An 18,992-nucleotide genomic window follows, 5' to 3' on the forward strand; every position below is an offset into this window, starting at 1 on the left:
AAGTGTATTAATTAAGATACACTCCTCACAATCATTGCTTAACATTCTAAGTTTAAGTCTAGAAATAAATCCATATTCCTAGTTCTCTTAAACTAATGCTCTGATACCAACTGTGACATCCCCATTTTCACGACAGAAAAGACCGATTTTGTTTATGCTTTATAAAAATCAGAGTATCTCTTTCAATAAAAACGTTATGGAATTTGTTCCCAGAAAAACATGATAATTTCATTATCAGATCATTTCCGAAGAAATGTATTTTTATTCCTTTTAAAACATTTGGAATGTCATCGTCAATACAGAAATATAAGCATAAACAGAACTTACATTCATTTACACTAGTGATCTATATCTCCTTAATCTCTCAGTGTAATGTAACTTCACATCGTCACCTGTGATACAAGTAAATTGAATGGGTTAGGTTGGGAAACCTGGTGAGTACATAGAGTTTTCAACCCACAATAATATAATGATTATGTTTAATCATCAAACAATTAAACCAATTATCCATCCCCATTATCTTCTTTATTCCTAAGTATCTTCCCTAAGGATTTATCCTAAGGGTCATCTCCTACATCATATTTACCTCTCATCTCCTTACACCGCATTTCCTTATATGTTTGTTCATAAGGACTCTCCCTAAGGATCATCGCCTACATCGCATAGACAGTATTGATTCAGGGATTACTCCCTCAGTACGTAGTTACAACATCGCCTGAACTTGTAATTCATCACTTACATGTTATGAGCCTGCTGGTGTTTCCACGTGGTTGTCTATAATAGTCCGTGGTCGCCATCTATACTCTAGTAGATAACATACTACATCTCCAAATTGCCAGACAAGGTTATAGTATCTTTCATCCTACATCACCGATTCATCATCACCTATCTATCCTCACCTAATTATCATCACCTATCTCTCGGCATTTTATTTCATCACACATCAACTATTTCATCTACCCATGTTTTATCCCAACATATTTGTAGATATAAAATAAATATATAGTTTAAATCATTTAAAACATGTATAAAATTATTTATCCATCATAGACAACGAGTATCAAGATAATATGCACACATGGCACGTAATTTATATAAAATACTTCATATCTATGTGTAAGATGAAAGTAACTATGCATTCACAACACATAATTTATATTAAATACTTCATATTTATGTGTAAGAAGAAAGGGACCATGCACTCATTTGTTAAAGTGATGATTCCAAACTCGGACAACACTTCCCTTTTTAACAATATAATTTCCTTCGGCGAAACCTATTATTATTACCAAGCGGGTTTTTTATTAAAAAAACCGGGTTTCGCTGGAGCAGCATTTTCGAGCCGAAAGCTTTTCTTCTCGGAGCCTTCGGGTGCTCTGGGGCTTCCTTCTCATGCTAGGGAGGTTCCCTAGACTTGGGATGGGTTTAAGGAGGCTAGAGAGAAGTTATAGAGAGAAAAAGAGGTTATGGTGTGAAGAAAATACGAAGGATTCATCCTTTATTTAAAGGGATTTTATTGTAGAGTAGTCTCTAAGCTTCGTATGTATCTTCCGCGTACGAGCTTTGTTTTCTACGTTATTTATATCCACGCGTTGGTATTTATGAGTACTACAACTATCATTTAGACCCCGTTGCCTAATTCTCAATGTATCTCACATTTACAAAACTGTATTCGAATTCGCTACGCTCGAAAAGTAGAGACTAAGCTTCATCCATATATTTCGCATACAAGCTTCATTTTCAATGTTATTTATATCCACGTGTTGGTATATATGAGTACTACAACTTTCATTTAGACACCGTTGGCTAATTCTCATTCTATATCGGAATTACAAACTGTACCAAATTCACCGCGCTCGAAGAATAGAGACTAAGCTTCGTCCATATCTTTCGCATACGAGCTCCGTTTTCATCTGTCTTTTTATCGTTTAACTCCTATTAATGATATCTTCATTTCTTGTTTAGATTATTTTGGCTGAAAATCGACCGATCTAAAATTCGAATTTCGGGTTGTGCACTACTATGCTAAATCTTAGAAAAATCATAACATCCTCATACGAAGTCAGATTTGGACGTTCTTTTTATGCACGCTATCAGTTTAACACATACTACGACTTTTTTCTAGATTCCTAAGGATAGAAAGTATTTTGTCGTAAATTCACTTTTTTTTTTATTCCTGGTGTCGCGCCAGTTTTGCCGTAAAACTTCGACTTGTCATAACTTCTTCGTTTTAACTCGGATTTCGACGTTCTTTATATGTACAGAACCTTTGTGACATATACTATAACTTGGTTAAGATTGTTTATTCTAAATAATGCTCTATCAAAAAGTCATTTTTGATGCTCATTGTCTTTAAAGTGACTAGCTCAGATCTATGGGCGTTACACATATCATCTCAGCTATACAACTCTCTCTACCACATATCAAATATCACCTTAACTATAAAGCTATATCTACCATTATCCATAAAGGCTATATCTACCATTAGCTATAACAACTATCTCTACCCTTAGCCATAAAGGATATCTCTACCGTTAGTTGTAAAAGCTATCTCAACCATAGTCCTAGAGGCTATCTCTACTGTCACCCATAAAGGCTATCTCTACCGCATATTACCACATAATCATGTCACACACCTCTACACAAAAAGTACACCAACAATCATAAAATGGGTCGGCCTTGGTGCCTTAGACCCATTGCTATGGTGAGAAGACTCACCTTTTGTCTGAAGAATCCGAAGGCTACTCTCCTGATAGTCTGTAACCACCCACACTAAATAATAACATTACCCAATGTTAGAACTTCACACAGTCAAAGGGAAACCTAAACTCCAAGTCCTTGTATAAAGGCCTAAATATTCTTCATTTGTTAATGGGCCCAAAGTCCATATCTAAAAACCATTAATGGGCTTGATGGCCTAATAAGGCCTGATCATAACATCCATGGAACAAAACAGATAAACTAGCCCACCATCCCCAAAATACAACCTGGCCCAATGACCAATTGAGGCCCAACAGTTCAAAGGCCCAAAACAGATCCAAGCCCATTTGCGGTGCGTACGCTTAGCGTACCACCCTGGTACGCGCAGCGTACTGAGTCTCTGGGACTTACACGCTATGTACACTAGATTACTCCCAACGTACTAATAGATTAAGCACTTTCTCAATTAAGTGCTTAATACTCGATTCCCTCACGTCCAAAAGTCAGATCTAAGCTCATTAAGAAAACCAAGGGCATAAAGTTGGAAACCTTACGCCTTTGCATGTCTCATATGTTCCCAACATCCCCATTAAGACCTTTTTAAGGTTCTTAACCCATGCATGAGGTTAAAACACACACCAAGACTACATTTTTATGTTATAAACGGACCAAAGGACCTTAGATCTAATATTCCCATCCTCTAGATTGCTCAACTTACAAGAGAATATCCAAAATCAACAAAGGGGACAAAACTAGAAAACCCTAGCTAGATCTAGTGATTAAGGTGGAAAGGTGAAAGCTTTATACCTCCAGAAGCTCCTCAAGGTGACCTAGATGCAGATTCTTTACGCTCAATGTCACTCCAATCTTCCTTGACAACATCTCCGTATTGAATGTCACTAAAAAGGCCACCAAAACCCCTTCTAAGCTTAAAATGGTCTCACAAGCTCTCTCTGGAGTAGAAGGACGTTATAAGGCTATGGAGACTCTCTAGGGTTAAGTCCAAGGGGATTAAGGATGTTAAATATGCCTCGAGTCCAAAATTTAGGGTGTTGGACATCCGACACGTATGCCCATCGTACTTCTGGTACGCCTAACGTACGTGCGGCCCCTCCGCGATCATCCATGCATAGTACGCTAAGCGTACTTATAAGTACGCCTAACGTACTTAAGGGACTACTAAAATTTGATTTCTTCAAGGGTTTCAAAGTATACATGATTTAGAGTGTTACAACTCTCCCTCACTTGAACTAGACTTCGTCCTTAAATTCTTTGACTGTGAATATATCGGGATAATGCTCCTGCATCTCCTCCTCTGGCTCCCAAATCCATTCGGAGCCTCTTCGGTGTTGCCATTGCACCATTACCCGCTTCACCTCCTTGTTCTGAAGACCTTTTTTATTCCTATCTAAGATGGCAACCGGCCTCTCGACATAGTTCAGGCTCCCATCCACCTGAATATCATCCAACAGAATAACTGTGGACTCGTCAGTGATACACTTCCGAAGATGAGACACATGGAAGGTGTTGTGAATCTGGATAAGCTCCTCCGGTAGATCCAAGCGATATGCCACTTTGCCCATACGAGTCGTGATCCTAAATGGACCTATATACCGAGGCCCCAACTTGCCCCTCTACTGAAACCTCATAATCCCTCTCCAGGGTGACACCTTCAGCAACAAGAAATCCCCACCTGAAACTCAAGATTTTATCGTCGTCGGTCAGCATAACTTTTCTGACGGCTCTCTACGACCCGTAGCCGGTTGGACACCTACTAAATCAACCTGGTAGTCTTGAGCACTACTTTAGTGCTCCCCATGACCCGGTGCCCAACCTCGTCCCAACAAACCGAACTCCTGCACCTACGACTGTATAACATCTCGAATGGAGCTCGGTCGATACTGGCCGAAATGATAATTGTTATTGGATGAAAACTCTGCCAGTGGGAGGTACATGTCCCAACTACCTCAAAAATATAACACGCATGCTCGAAGCATTTCCTCCAATACCTAGATCGTCCTCTCGCTATGACCATCAATCTGGGATTGGTATGCCGTGCTAAAATATAGTTGAGTGCCCAGTTCCTCATGGAACCTCTTCCAGAACCTGGATGTAAACTGGATATCCCGGTCAGAGACTACCGATACTGGAACCCCGTGCCTATCCACCACCTCTCGTACATAAATATCCACCAACTTTCCTGCGGATATACTCTCGAAAATCAAAATGAAGTGGGCACTCTTCGTTAGTCTGTCCATGATCACCCATATGGCGTCCACACCTCTCATCATCCTAGGTAACTTCGTGATAAATTCCATAGTGATCTCTTCCTATTTCTACATGGGAATGGGTAGTGGTTGTACCTTGCCATGAGGTTGCTGATGCTCGGCTTGACCTTCTTGCAGGTCAAGCACCGGTCTACAAACCAGCCGATCTCCCACTTCATGCAGAGCGACTCATAACTCAGTCTCAAGTCCCTATACATTTTCATAGCCCCTGGATGTATAGAGAACTTGGACTTATGTCCCTCCTATAATATCATCTGCCTCACTCCTCCAGTCACCGATACCCACACCCGGCCACACTACATCAAAAGACCGCGACTATCCTTCACAAACAAAGGATATTGTCCTTGAACTTACTCTATCTTCCAATTCCCTTTCTTCACTCCCTCGGTCTGGGCCTCTTTGATCATACCCAACAAAGGAGAAACCATTTTCATCCTCATACAAATGTTACCAATCGGGGACCCCGCGGTCTTGCGGCTCAACGCATCGGCCACCACGTTGGCCTTCCCTGGATGGTATAGGATCTCACAATCATAATCCTTCAGCACAGCTAACCACCTCCTTTGTCGCATGTTGAGGTTATGCTGATCCATCAAATACTTTAAACTCTTGCAATCAGTATAAATGGTGCACCGCACTCCTTAAAAATAGTGCCTCAAAATCTTGAAGGCAAACACCACTACCCCCACTTCCAAGTCGTGAGTGGGGTAATACGCCTCATGAGGCTTCAACTGCCTCGAGGCATAATCTATCACATGCCCCCTCTGCATCAGAATCGCACCTAACCCTAAAATCGATGCGTCACAGTACACCACCAAATCGTCTAACCCCTCGGGCACCATTAGGACTGGAGCCTCGCATAACCTCCGCCTCAAAGTCTCAAAGGATAACTGCTGGTCCGTGCCCCCATCGAAATGTCAGATTCTTCTTGGTCAACGGCACAACTATCTTGGAGAAATCCTGGATAAATCTCTGATAATAGCCCACTAAACTTAAGAAGCTACGGATCTCTGATGCATTCTTTGGTACCTCCCACCACATCTTCACCTCAACCTTGGCTGGATCAACCGAAATACCCTCCTGATTGATGATATGCCCCAAAAACTACACTTCTTGTAGCTAGAAATCACACTTAGAGAACTTTGCATAAAGCTTCTCCACCCTCAGGGTCTCCAGTACCTCCCTCAAATGCTACTCCTTGGTCTTAGAATAGACCAAGATATCATCAATAAAAACGATCATCGACCGATCCAACATCGGTCTACATACCCTATTCATGAGATCCATGAATGTTGTCGGGACATTGGTGAGCCTAAAACGGTATCACCAAAAAATCATAATTCCCATACCGAGTCCCGAAAGCTGTCTTCGGTATATCCTCATCCCGAATCCTCATCTGATGGTACCCTGACCGAAGATCAATCTTTGAAAACCAAGACGAACCCTGCAACTAATCGAACAAATCATCGATCCTTGGCAACGAATAACGGTTCTTCACCGTTAGTTTGTTCAGCTCTTGGTAGTCATTGTACATCCTGTGTGATCCATTCTTCTTTTTCACAAACAAGATCGGTGCTCCCCACAGGGAACTGCTCGGACGGATAAACCCTCGGTCTAACAACTCCTGAAGCTGCGTAGATAACTCTTGCATCTCGGGAGGTGCCAACCGATATGGTTCGTTTACTATCAGAGTAGTACCAGACACCAAATCTATGTGAAACTCCACCCGCTTCTCCGGAGGCACCCCTGATAGTTCTTCAGGAAAGAAATCCCGAAATTCATGTACAACTGGCACACTGCCCACATCCATTGCAGTCTTAACCCTCGTATCTGCTATACAAGCTAAAAAACATGTACATCCCTACTGCAGAAATCTCCTAGCCCTAGCAGCTGAACAGAAAGTCGGCCCCTGTGAGGCCCTTTCACCATGTATCACCAGTTCTCCCCCACTTGGGGTTCGAACCCTCACCAACTAATGCTCACAATCGATCATGGTCCCGTTGGCCCCCAACCAATCCATCCCGACAATCACCTTCAACCCTCGCAATGGTATCGGGACTAGGTCGACACGAAACCTCTCACTAAGCACATTCAGGGCACATTCTCGATACACCCTCACATCACTAACGGTGCGGTCATCTACAATATCTACCTCGAGTGGGGAATCCAGAGTTCCAGGTGCGTCCCGGAACTTCTTGCTAAGCGCAGGAGACATGAACGATCCGATAGCATCCAAATCAAACAAAACATATTCCGACATACCATTGACCAAAAAGGTCCCTATACAAGCATAATGTACACATAATTCATACAAATCATAAGGAGCAGAGAATAATAGATACGTACCAGCCACAACGTCTGGTACTGCCCGAGCCTCTTCGGTGGTCAACTGAAATACGCCTCTCTTCACCGCTGGAACATCCGCCTTGGCAGGGTGGGCATCGGTAATCCTCAACATGGCGGGCGTAGGCACCACCACCGCTCCCCCTGTAACCTCGGATAGTTGAATCGCTTATGGCCGGTCTGGCTGTAGTGAAAACAAACCAAGCTCCTCATGGGGTAGTCCCTGCTCAAGTGGCCCTGCTGGCCACATGCATAGCATCTTAAGCTTGTGATACGCCAAGCTCCACTATGCACCTTACTGCACTTGGCACCCCGCCCCGACCCTGCTGACCCCTGTTGGAAGTATCTGAGGTCTTAGGCTTCTTAGCCTTACCTATCACTGCATGTGCCTGCTCTGGCTTTAGTTTGGTGTGGAAGTCCAACTCCATTTCATGTTCCCGAGCCTTCTCTACACTCTCATTCAAGGTTTTGCACCCTGTAAAGCTCACAAACTCCCGTATATCATCCCTCATCATGGAATGATATCTCATCCTCCACATATCCTCATCGGTAGCGTACTATGGGATCAACAAAGCTCATTCCCGAAACTTGGCGGTTATCTCTGCCATAGTCACGGTGGTCTACTGCAGGTCATGAAACTCTCTCACAAGCCGTTGCACCTCAATGTCTGGTGCAAACTCCAAGTCAAATCGTTGAACGAACTCGTCCCATGTCATTTAAGCCACACCGACTACTCTCACCTGGCTAGTAACCTTGCCCCACCAATCTCAGGCCTTGTCTCTCAGCATTCAAGAAGCAAATCCCACCCTTACCGCATCCGAGCAAGAACTCGTGCACTGGGCGTTCTCGATATCCATCACCTAGCGTCGGCTAACAATGGGGTCTCGTACCCTGAAAAACTTCAGCGCCCCGCACACCTTGAACTCCCGGAATGAGGGAGTTCAGCCCCAAATTGACCCGCAACAATCTCAACCCTGAATGCGCTGAGTCTTTCCTCTATAATCTCCATCATACCCTCCTTGACCGTCCCAAAGATGATTGGGGTGGCGTCAAGGATGCCCCCGTAACCTCGACTGCAATAAGCTTGCGCAGCCTCTCATCAATGTCACCGGTAGTGTCACATGATCCCGCCCCGGATCCAGATCCCGATCCTGATCCCCCTGCTCTAAATCATGTCACCACCATACTGTACTGCAATACCATAAAACATAATGATCAGGATATTTATAACATGGATCTTTCCACACCGGTCCTCCTTAGAGCTCTCAAGTCTAACATTGGTTCAGGTATGGGTCTTGTGCTTTCAGTAGTATGGACCCAATACTACCTTCCACACCTACCTGTACCTTTCCACATTGTTCTACCTGTTAACTCCAATTCGTCCCAAAATAGACCATATCCCATAGACTACTATATATCTTAAATCCTAGGCCGCCCTAAGATTTGCTCTGCTTACATCAACCAGACCAATCATAACAAATTGCCTTTATGCATGCAAATTATACACAAAAAAGGATCAAATAGACTTTTGAATAAAAGATTCTACCTTAGGACACAACCAGAAAAGGAACAGTAAATAAGGCCAAATCAATCATTCTAAGGCTATAAGTTCCTAACCATATACAATTTTAAAAGCATACACATAGCAAGTTCCATACGATCATCAAAGCTCAACTATCAGTATATCATGGCTAACACATTGGGGAACTACTTACTTGGCTCGAATGATCACACGCGTTGCACTCTTATCTTTTCCCTTCTTTCAAAAGCTTTTTATGTTATTTTTGAAAACAATTTTACCATTTCCTTAGTTTAAATCCCGACACACCCGAGAGTGTGCCCGAATCCCTCAAATCAAGGCTCTGATACCAATTTGTAACGACCCAAATTTTCAAACAAAATTTTCATTTTTGAATAATCAAACACATTGCCACAATTTAAGAAAATCCAATGGTAATTGTTTTCAAAACACAAATAAAATACAACTTTTATTTCAAACATCAGAGTGAGAGTGCACGCCGCACCATCAAGCTTTTCCGTTGCCCTTGGGCTCCGATGTACCTGAAACAAATCTACAAACTATAAGTTAACGCTTAGTGAGTTCCCCAGAGAACACCCCTACACACAAGCCACATAACACATATCATATCAGCTATAAAAGCTTCCTTTACCACATATCACATATCATCTCAGCTATACAACTATCTCTACCACATATCAAATATCACCTTAGCTATAAGGCTATCTCTACCATTAGCCATAAAGGCTATATCTACCGTTAGCTATAAAAGTTATCTCTACCGTTAGTTGTAAAAGCTATCTCAACCACAGCCCTAAAGGCTATCTCTACCGTCAACCGTAAAGGCTATCTCTACTGCATATTACCACATAATCATGCCACACACCTCTACACAACAAGTATATCAACTATCATTAAATGGGTCGGCCTTGGTGCCTTAGACCCATTGTTATGGTGAGAAGACTCACCTTTTGTCTGAAGAATCTGAAGGCTGCTCTCCTAACAGTCTGTAACCACCCGCACTGAATAATAACATTACCCAATGTTAGAACTTCACACAATCAAAGGGAAACCTAAACTCCAAGTCCTTTTATAAAGGCCCAAATATTCTTCCCTTGTTAGTGGGCCCAAATTCCATGTCTAAAAACCATTAATAGGCCTCATGGCCCAACAAGGCCCAAAGGTAACATCCATGGACCAAAACAGATAAACTGGCCCACCATCCCCAAAATACAACATGGCCAATAACCAATTGAAGCCCAACAGTTTAAAGGCCTAAAACAAATCCAAGCCCATCTGCGGTGTGTAGGCTTAGCGTACAACCCTGGTACACGCAATGTACTGAGTCTCTGGGACTTACGCACTGTGTACGCTAGGTTACACCCAACACACTAACAGATTAAGCACTTTCTCCATTAAGTGCTTAATACTTGATTCCCTCACATCTAAAAGTCAGATCTAAGCTCATTAAGACGACCTAGGGCATAAAGTGGCAACTTTACGACTTTGCATGTCTCATATGTTCCCAACACCCCCATTAAGACCTTTTTAAGGTTCTTAACCCATGCATGAGGTCAAAACACCCACCAAGACTACATTTTTATGTTATAAACGGACCAAAGGACCTCAGATCTAACATTCCCATCCTCTGGAATTGCTTAACTTACAAGAGAATATCCAAAATCAACAAAGCGGACAAAACTAGAAAACCCTAGCTAGATCTAGTGATTAAGGTGGAAAGGTGAAAGCTTTATACCTCCAGAAGCTCCTCAATATGATCTAGATGCAGATTCTTTAAGCTCAATGTCACTCCAAGCTTCCTTGACAACTTCTCCTTCTTGAATGTCACTAAAAATGGCCACCAACATCCCTTCTAAGCTTAAAATGATCTCACAAGCTTTCTCTGGAATAGAAGGATGTTCTAAGGCTATGGAGGCTTTCTAGGGTTAAGTCCAAGGGGCTTAAGGATGTTTAAATAGGCCTTAAGTCCGAAATTTAGGGTTTTGGACATTCGACACATACGCCCAACATACTTCTGGTACGCTCAGCGTACGTGCTACCCCTCCGCGATCATCCATGCATAGTACGCTTGGCGTACTCATAAGTACGTCCAGCATACTTAAGGGACTACTAAAATTTGATTTCTTCAAGGGTTTCAAAGTATACCTGATTTGGAGTGTTACAATTTATTATATAAGTATGAACATTAACATCATTGATGTATTTAAAAAAACATATATTTATAAAGATTTCAAATGTATTTTCAAATTCCATGCAACACACGGGTATTTGTCTAGTGATGATATATTTATATAGGTACCTAAATAAGGATGAACAATAATTGATCGCCTGCAAAAATTAATTAAACTGAACTAAAATCAATTGAATGAAGAAGAGATATACCTGATGCAATTAAAGAGAGGTGAACTGGACTTCCTAGTTGAAGACGATCTTAGTTGCTGCGCCTGAAAGAAATGGCAACAAGGGTTTAACGATTTGTTGGAAGTTTAGTCATATTTAATTAGGTTTAATCTCAATCTTTATTTTGGGAAGGGTATTTTCATAAAATCATATGTAATTTTGATATCTAGATAATTTTATAAATATTAAACTAATTTAAACCTAATTAAATTATAAGTTTGGATATAAATATGAGTTTTACTGTTCAAATTGGATATATACATAATTTTAAAGTTGTAAGGATATATAAGTAATATTTAAAATTTGTAAAGACATGAATGAAAATTTTCGTTTATTAAAAATGGTCATTGAATCTACTATCATGTTATAATGGTCACTTTAATTAAGTTTAATCTTAATCTTTATTTTGGTAAGCGTATTTTAGTAAAATCATATGTAGTTTTGATATCTAGACAATTTTATAAATATTAAATTAATTTAAGCCTAATTAAATTATAAGTTTGGATATACATATGTGAGTTTTACTGTTCAAATGGATATATGCGTAATTTTAAAGTTTATAAGGATGTATAAGTAATATTTAAAATTTGTAAAACACATAATAGAAAATTTTCATTTATTAAAAGTGGTCATTTAATCTACTCTCACATGTTATAATGGTCACTTTAAACCAAAAATAACAAGTTTGGTGATATTTTACAATTTAAATAAAGTTTATTGACTAGATGGACACAAATTCAATACTTTAGTGTGACATTATCCCATGTTTTTTTTTCTTTGTTCATCATGTTTAATATTTTTTTTTCTAATACATTGCAGATCACGTAAAGCGTCAAGGATCTTATTCTTGTAACGTGTATATAAGATTGATATATCTAATTAAATAGTATTGACAAATTAATAAGTAGAAATGTAGTATTAAAGTTTAATAAAAAAAGGTAAGGAGGTGTAAAAAGTGAATTATGTTCTTGGTTGTTTTGGGACATGGGTGATGATCTTATTCATATATTTTCCAAACCATATATATTCGAAAAGAAAAGATTTTGAATACTGTATATGTATTATCATCATAACTATACTATCTAATTTTTGCTCATTTAGTCACTAGTAAAAGGTTATTAGTCACTAGTAAAAGGTTACTGATCGAACATGTTATTTTTTATTCGAAGTTGTCATTAAACCTGCTATCACATGTCCTAAGGACCAGTTTCAGTCAAAATAACAAGGTTACTGAAATTCCTCCTTATATATTTAGCATCTACAAGCATGATGCATTTCACCTGTGCATCTCGCTACGAGTTGCTAGTCACAAACCCAAAGGATTTTTTATTGTATGGACGTTTAACAACTATAGTAACAGCATGTGCCAATGTGGTATACATAATGCAGTAGGCACATATTTGAAAGTAAAGGGCAGCAAATTATTAATAAAGGACATTTATAGCTAAAAGCAAAGGTTAAGTGACAACCAAAAATCTTTGAACAATAAATCGAAAACCCAAATCCATCGATGAAACATCTTGAAAATGTTGAACATATGCAAAGATAAAAACCAAGACAAGATAAAAACCAAGACAAGAGTGCAGCCTATCCAAGTCATCATTCATCTAAGCGATTCACATTCAAACAATCATTGGGGAAGTACCAGACGTAAGAAGGAAGGCACCTGCTTTTTCGACTTGTATCAACGGTGCCAAGGAAGTAAGCATCTCTCTTATAGAGTGCGCGATGATCAACCCCCAACTCTGATATTTCCGACGACTTCCACTTCATTTCCTCAAAATCTAGTTCATGAACCGTGTATGAATCTTTTAACCCGCGGTCAATCACATAAAGGTTTTCATCCAAACTTACAAACTCCGGAAATAAGAAGCCTGGCTGTGGAAGATTCTTGGTTTGGAGTGAAGTCAATTTGGGCTTTGGAGTGAGTCTCATTTGACATAAACGACAACGGATGTTTACGGTATATATCTTCCCCTTGAAAGCATGTAAATCAATCGCGAGGAAAGTGGAGGAGATACGATTCCATGCTCGTGTACCCGCTATAGAAAACCAAATTTGACGGGAGAATTTACGAAGCACCACAAACACCCAGCCAGATACTGAAGGTGAAAAGACAAGGATACCTCTGATCCTTGCTACATCACTACATGCATTATAGGGGAAACAAGGGAAATGAAGCTCGTGCTTTGTGATAGGATTTACAAGCCAGAAGTCTTTGGTTTTCCCCCCGAACAAGATGAGGTAACCACAAGTTAATCCAACACAGATCCTGCCAGCAGCATGGGGAAGGATGGTTTTGAACTTTCTACCTTCAAAGTCCTCCAGACAGCAGTAGCACTCTTTCTTCTTATAATAAGGATCACAGATGCACATCAACATCGGTGGTTTGGATGCCATAAAAATCTTCTTATTATCGAGTGCGAGTGACCTCCATTTCTTACACACACCGCTGAATGCTAAAAAATCCATTACTCCCAGTTGCATCATAACTAGAAAAAGCAAATTATGGTCAAGATCTGACCAAGGTGCCACACCACAGTTGAATCTCTTCCAGCTAGATGATGATGCACCATCACGATTCTGGTTTCTGGTCATACTCCTTCTCTTGGCCATTCCTATATGCAAATTTCATATAAGATACAAGAGTTGTAAGCGTACACATATATACAGACATTTAAAAGAGGGTTATTGATATAAAACTACATTGAAGTGTCACTTTTAGCTTTAAAAGGTCCCTAAATTTTATTTGGACCTCACCAACACTTTCCACAAAAACAACACTGACTGGAAATTAGCAAAATTGTAAATCTTCCACTTGGTAAAAGTTGTTATTGCAAATGGGTCAGTACTATTAAGTGCAAAATTATAAATCTTCCCCTTGGTAAAAGTTGGGAAAAGAATTAAGATTGCAAATAGTTAGAAGCTTCCTAAATCCATATATGTTCTTCCCAAAAAAATCATCACGAAAACACAAAAAACAGATACAAAATATACAACATTTTCTCCATCTCTGCAATGTTCCCATTTTTGCAGTTTTCATTTTATCCAGAACACATAAATGAAACACTATCATAGGTTTACATGACCCTCTACTACATTGAGAAGAGTAGGAAAGGTAAAAGCTCAAAAATTAAACGCCCTTTTCGAAGGTTGTTAGCGGAAAGTTTGCCAATATGGAAACTCGATTTTCATGTGAGAATCCAAGTATTAGATCGGAAACGTTAAATCATCATATAGAGATCCAAAAGCTCATTTAGCAAACATTATTGCTGCTTTATTAACTGTATTGTGCAAACTCAAGTGCTAATTAACCAAATCGAACTGGTTAGAACACATTGAATCAATCTAGGGCAAAACTCAAATCAGATCAAACCAAATTAAGGAAAAACAATCAAATTGGATGAAAATGACCGGATTCTAGAGTCTAGACTGAAAATCCTTAAGAAATTATATCAGATCCTAAAACAATTAAGTTAGACTTTGTAGCCTGGACTTCAAATCAAATTAGGGAAAAGGTTTGAATTATGAAAACTAGGGTGCAGAGCACACACAGAAGATAACTTGACAAGAGGAAACCATCAAATAGAGAAGCCAAGGAGAAAAATATACCTGCAATGGTAAGGATGCGGCGTTGGAGGTGGAGTTCTAGGGATTGCAAATTTGTACTTGCGACAAGCACAAATACTCGATATGAGATGGGGAATTGAGGGGTGACATTAGGGTTCTATTTGGATGAGAAATGACAATCATGCCCCTTAACAAGACGCGGTGAACGCACGTGACTTCCCATATGATCATTGTGCGTGCGCCTGTGATTCAATGCCGTATTAAAGCATATAATTTCTGGTATGCATTTGTATACTAAGAAACTAATTCATCATCCATAATAAATAGACATACAAAAAATGTATTTACAACAGCTCCTCACACAATATTTTCTTATATAGTATGAATGACTTACTCCATACCCCTTGATTAACGGCAAAATGGTTATGGAAGCCAAGTACATGATATGCAATATGAAATATATCAGATGGCTTGATTGTAACTGGAAAATCAGGATCAAAATAATTAGTCAACCATACATGATAAAGAAACTCCATCGAGGTAAAGTGTCATAGAATGCTTGCTTCCTACAAGTAAACAGATGGAAATTTTTACAGCAGCAGACACAACCCAGTCCCATAAAGAACATACAGATCAGAAATGGCAAAAATGAAACATATAAATGATTTCATATTGATTTTTATAGGAAGTAAACTAAAAAGGGTATAGCCCATATAGGCAAATTATGATAACTTGCAGAAATAGAAAGTACAATGAAATCCCATTGTTAATAATATTATTCAAAGCAAAATTAAGGAATCACGGAGATCAAACTAAGGATAAGAAATATACTTAAATGTTCATAACAAATAAGATGTTTGAATGACTCTTTATATTCTTCAAGCCAACCAAACATCGTGATGGAATGTAATATCCCATTCCATTCCTTTACAACTCCATTTCAACATACAAAGCATACCTATAGGTGTCAAAAATAATATCATCCGATCTACCGCGATTGATTTTTCAAACAATAAATTCAAAGTTTACTTTTGGGCACAGTAAATCTAAATGTCCAATCTCTCGTCCAATATAGTAAGAATGATGTTAGAGATCAACTAAAGTAATGACAAACATAAAGATATTCTATTGCTATTCTGACACAAACTAAAAGAAAATAGATTGTGCTAAATGCTAAAGATGTTAAAAAGAATATCATCCGATCAAAAGCATGAATGACATTAAAACTGCATAAACATGAAAATTGCAAAATGCAAAGCCACAAATGCTAGTTCTCAAAATCTTTAAAAAATTCCAACATATGCTAAAAAAAAGGTGAGTCAAAAACCTTTTCCTGATATAAAGTGCAATGACCTCCATGACTTGCAAACTCCGCTGAATGAAATAAAATCAACAAATCAAGCTAGATGATGATGCACATCATGGTTAAGATCACTGTTGTCAGGAATTTTTGTAGATGTATCAAACTATCACGATTCTGGTTTTTAACTCACATAATACATAATAACCACTTCATTAGTATCATATATGGAGTTGTATAGAATCCCATGTCCAGCCTGAACTACTAAAACCCAAAATGAATGAAAAAACATGCAATATATAACCAAAACTAATGGGAACATAAAACCTAAGAAATCAGAAATTATAATATTGAAAAATCAAGTTTCAGTGAGGGCACAAAATCAAGGTTTGATTGACACATAAAATTGAAGACATTTAAAATGATTAAATTCATAGATTTTTAATTGGTGGAAATCACGATTATGAACGAGCAGAAGTTGAATAAAAGTTAACATCAAAGACCAGGAAAATCGAGATGCTCTGGAGGAATAATTTATCCACAGACTAATAGGGCTTGGGCCGGTGTTTAGGCCCAGGGTTTTGAGCTGGGCCTGTGTAATGACGATGAACGAGCCTATATAAATGACCACGCTATCCTTACATTCAACAAACAATTTTCACAAATTATCAATTCACAAAACACCTTCTATTAACAATTTGGACAACACAACAATGAAAATTCATATCAACTGAAGAGTTAATAAAACGGATCGCCTACGCATATATAAACATGAATCTATAACTACAAGAATAATCTCCTTCTATAGAATTAGAATCCATTCAAAATTTGGTTATCCTCACATGGGTCCCCAGAAAACAAAAGATGTTTCATGAGCAATAATCTATTACTACAAAATTCTCCTTGAAGGGAAAGCATCATCAGGAATTTATTATGCCTCCAATTGATTAAGGCTGAACTAAATAAACGTTGAATCAAAAGCTATATCATCAAGAAACAACTAATATTTAAGAATAGTTGACAATGAAGATTTTGTAGCCAAATGTATAGGATGCCCTTAAGCAACTGATCTAATGTATATAATAGTGCTATCTTTGTTAGAATACCCGAAAAGACCAGTTAGGACCAATGCCCTTCTTTCATGGAAACTTGTATCATAATTCCACCTACAAATCAAATTTCATACGAAAAACATAAGCTATTTGAAGATATGGATAAATTGGGGGAATTCAGTGATGAAATAATAAAGGAGATTTTTCTCTGGTTTTCTAGGGTTTTAAAGCAGAAACATAAGACGATAAAGAGAAAGGAAATTAATAAATAAATAACAAGCTAGGAAGGAAAAAATCGATTAAAGAAGAAAAAAAGATTTAAATTTAACCTTGATGAAGCCAGTTTAACATAAAGTAATGAACTGCGGAGGTAATGAACTGCGGAGGTAATGAACTGCAGCGACGATGAACGGCCACCGGGGGTGAGGTTGGGAGAGAAGGGAGATGTGGGGTTAACTGATAAGCAAACCGAATAACCAGGGTGTGGCTTTTCGGCAGAGGGTGGAAGGGCGCCGGATATGAAGGGTGGTCACCGGAGAAGTGATGAAGAACTGGTATTCTGGTAACGAAGGGTATGAGCCTATAGCTCACTATTTCGTAAGACATCTCTTTCTGTGACTTTGTCGCTATTTGGCAATCATGAATACTCTTCAAACCAAAGGTCGTTCAAAGCTTCCAAGTCAGCCACCACAAACCAAAACAAACCGCCAAAAACCACTGGAATACTCTCCACTACCCAGTACCCCTAGAAGAGAGAGAGAGAGAAGAGAAAAAAACGGAGGGAAAAGAAGAAGATTATTGGTCGTGGTCAATCGTCCTCCCCACAACAATCCTCCGCGACAACGACGAAAAAGGAGACACTGGGGTGTTGTTCACGTTGGCGTCAAGTGGAGAATGAAATCTCCGTGGAAAGAAAGTACTCCGGAAGGCGGAAGGCCTTACATAAGAAACCCATCATTTTTGTCATCATTTATGTAATTTTTCAAACACATGGATCGTAAGAAAATTTTAAAGGGATTATTTCTCTAATTTTCTTAAACATAAATACCCTTACACAAAACATATCTTTGTATACATGGACCGTAGTTTTTTTTAAAAGATAAGGATCATGAGCTAATTTGGAGATTAATATATAATTAATATCCCAACAAATGTAAGGATAATAGAATTAAAATAAAAAGAAGTGGTTAAGTTTGAAATTATGTACTAGATATTTTTTTTTAATTCATCACTAAATGTTATATGAACTTGTTATCTTAGATTCTGTACACAATTAATCATTTACTTTTATTTTTGTACACATTTAATCATTTATGTTTTTTGTATATATTTACTCACTTATGTTTTTCAATTTGTACACATATGACCATTACGTTTGATGATCATATGTGTACAAAGGCATAAACATAAGTGACTACATGTGTACATAAAAATATAAATGACTAAATATGTAAAAAATAAACATAAATGATTAAATGTATACACAGCCTAAACTACGTTACCCTTTGAGTGCAATATCATTTCATTCAAAGTGGTTATTGAATCTGCTATCACATGTTATAATGGCCACTTTAAACCAAAAATAACAAGTTCGATTATATTTTACAACTTAAATAAAGTTTATCGACTAAATGGATACAAATTCAATAGTTTAGTGTCTAATTTCGATATTATCCGTTTTTCTATTCTTTTTTTGTCATGTTTAATATTTTTTTCATACATTGCAGACCGCGTCAATCTTCAAGGATCATATTCTTTTTAATGTGTATATAAGATAAATATATCTAATTAAAAAAGGT

At 38.5% G+C, this 18,992-nt stretch overlaps 2 protein-coding genes across 8 annotated transcripts; both read right to left on the reverse strand.

Moving 5' to 3' along the window:
* Window positions 1-6,960: 6,960 nt before the first annotated feature.
* Window positions 6,961-7,446, reverse strand: LOC145039626 (uncharacterized). The gene is made up of 2 exons (XM_078987662.1): window positions 7,335-7,446; window positions 6,961-7,268 (listed from the first exon to the last, which is right to left on the reverse strand). Exons 1-2 carry the CDS (start codon window positions 7,444-7,446, stop codon window positions 6,961-6,963), a joined length of 420 nt encoding a protein of 139 aa, XP_078843788.1.
* A 5,282-nt stretch (window positions 7,447-12,728) lies between these two features.
* LOC145041898 (uncharacterized) lies at window positions 12,729-18,165 on the reverse strand. Of its 7 annotated transcripts, none has more exons than XM_078990128.1 (5): window positions 17,523-18,164; window positions 17,248-17,307; window positions 15,243-15,322; window positions 14,884-15,083; window positions 12,729-13,889 (listed from the first exon to the last, which is right to left on the reverse strand). In XM_078990128.1, the coding sequence occupies exon 5, from the start codon at window positions 13,885-13,887 to the stop codon at window positions 12,871-12,873; it is 1,017 nt and encodes a 338-aa protein (XP_078846254.1). In that variant the 5' UTR covers window positions 13,888-13,889; window positions 14,884-15,083; window positions 15,243-15,322; window positions 17,248-17,307; window positions 17,523-18,164; the 3' UTR covers window positions 12,729-12,870. The 7 variants fall into 7 exon arrangements, with proteins under 7 accessions (XP_078846254.1, XP_078846255.1, XP_078846252.1 ...); XM_078990129.1 differs by having other exon boundaries at window positions 15,236-15,322; XM_078990126.1 differs by having other exon boundaries at window positions 16,169-17,307.
* Window positions 18,166-18,992: the final 827 nt, after the last annotated feature.

The sequence above is a fragment of the Lactuca saligna genome, chromosome 4 (genome assembly GCF_052625555.1).
Source record: "Lactuca saligna cultivar CGN05327 chromosome 4, ASM5262555v1, whole genome shotgun sequence".
Taxonomy (NCBI): domain Eukaryota; kingdom Viridiplantae; phylum Streptophyta; class Magnoliopsida; order Asterales; family Asteraceae; genus Lactuca; species Lactuca saligna.

Bases quoted from the DNA above. Each gene is read 5' to 3' on its own strand.
- LOC145041898 (XM_078990132.1), bottom strand. From the start codon at position 13,887: ATGGCCAAGAGAAGGAGTATGACCAGAAACCAGAATCGTGATGGTGCA.
- LOC145039626 (XM_078987662.1), bottom strand. From the start codon at position 7,446: ATGTTGAGGATTACCGATGCCCACCCTGCCAAGGCGGATGTTCCAGCG. The intron at 7,269-7,334 runs GTACGTATCTAT...ATGCTTGTATAG, and splicing joins AGTACCAGACGTTGTGGCTG to GGACCTTTTTGGTCAATGGT.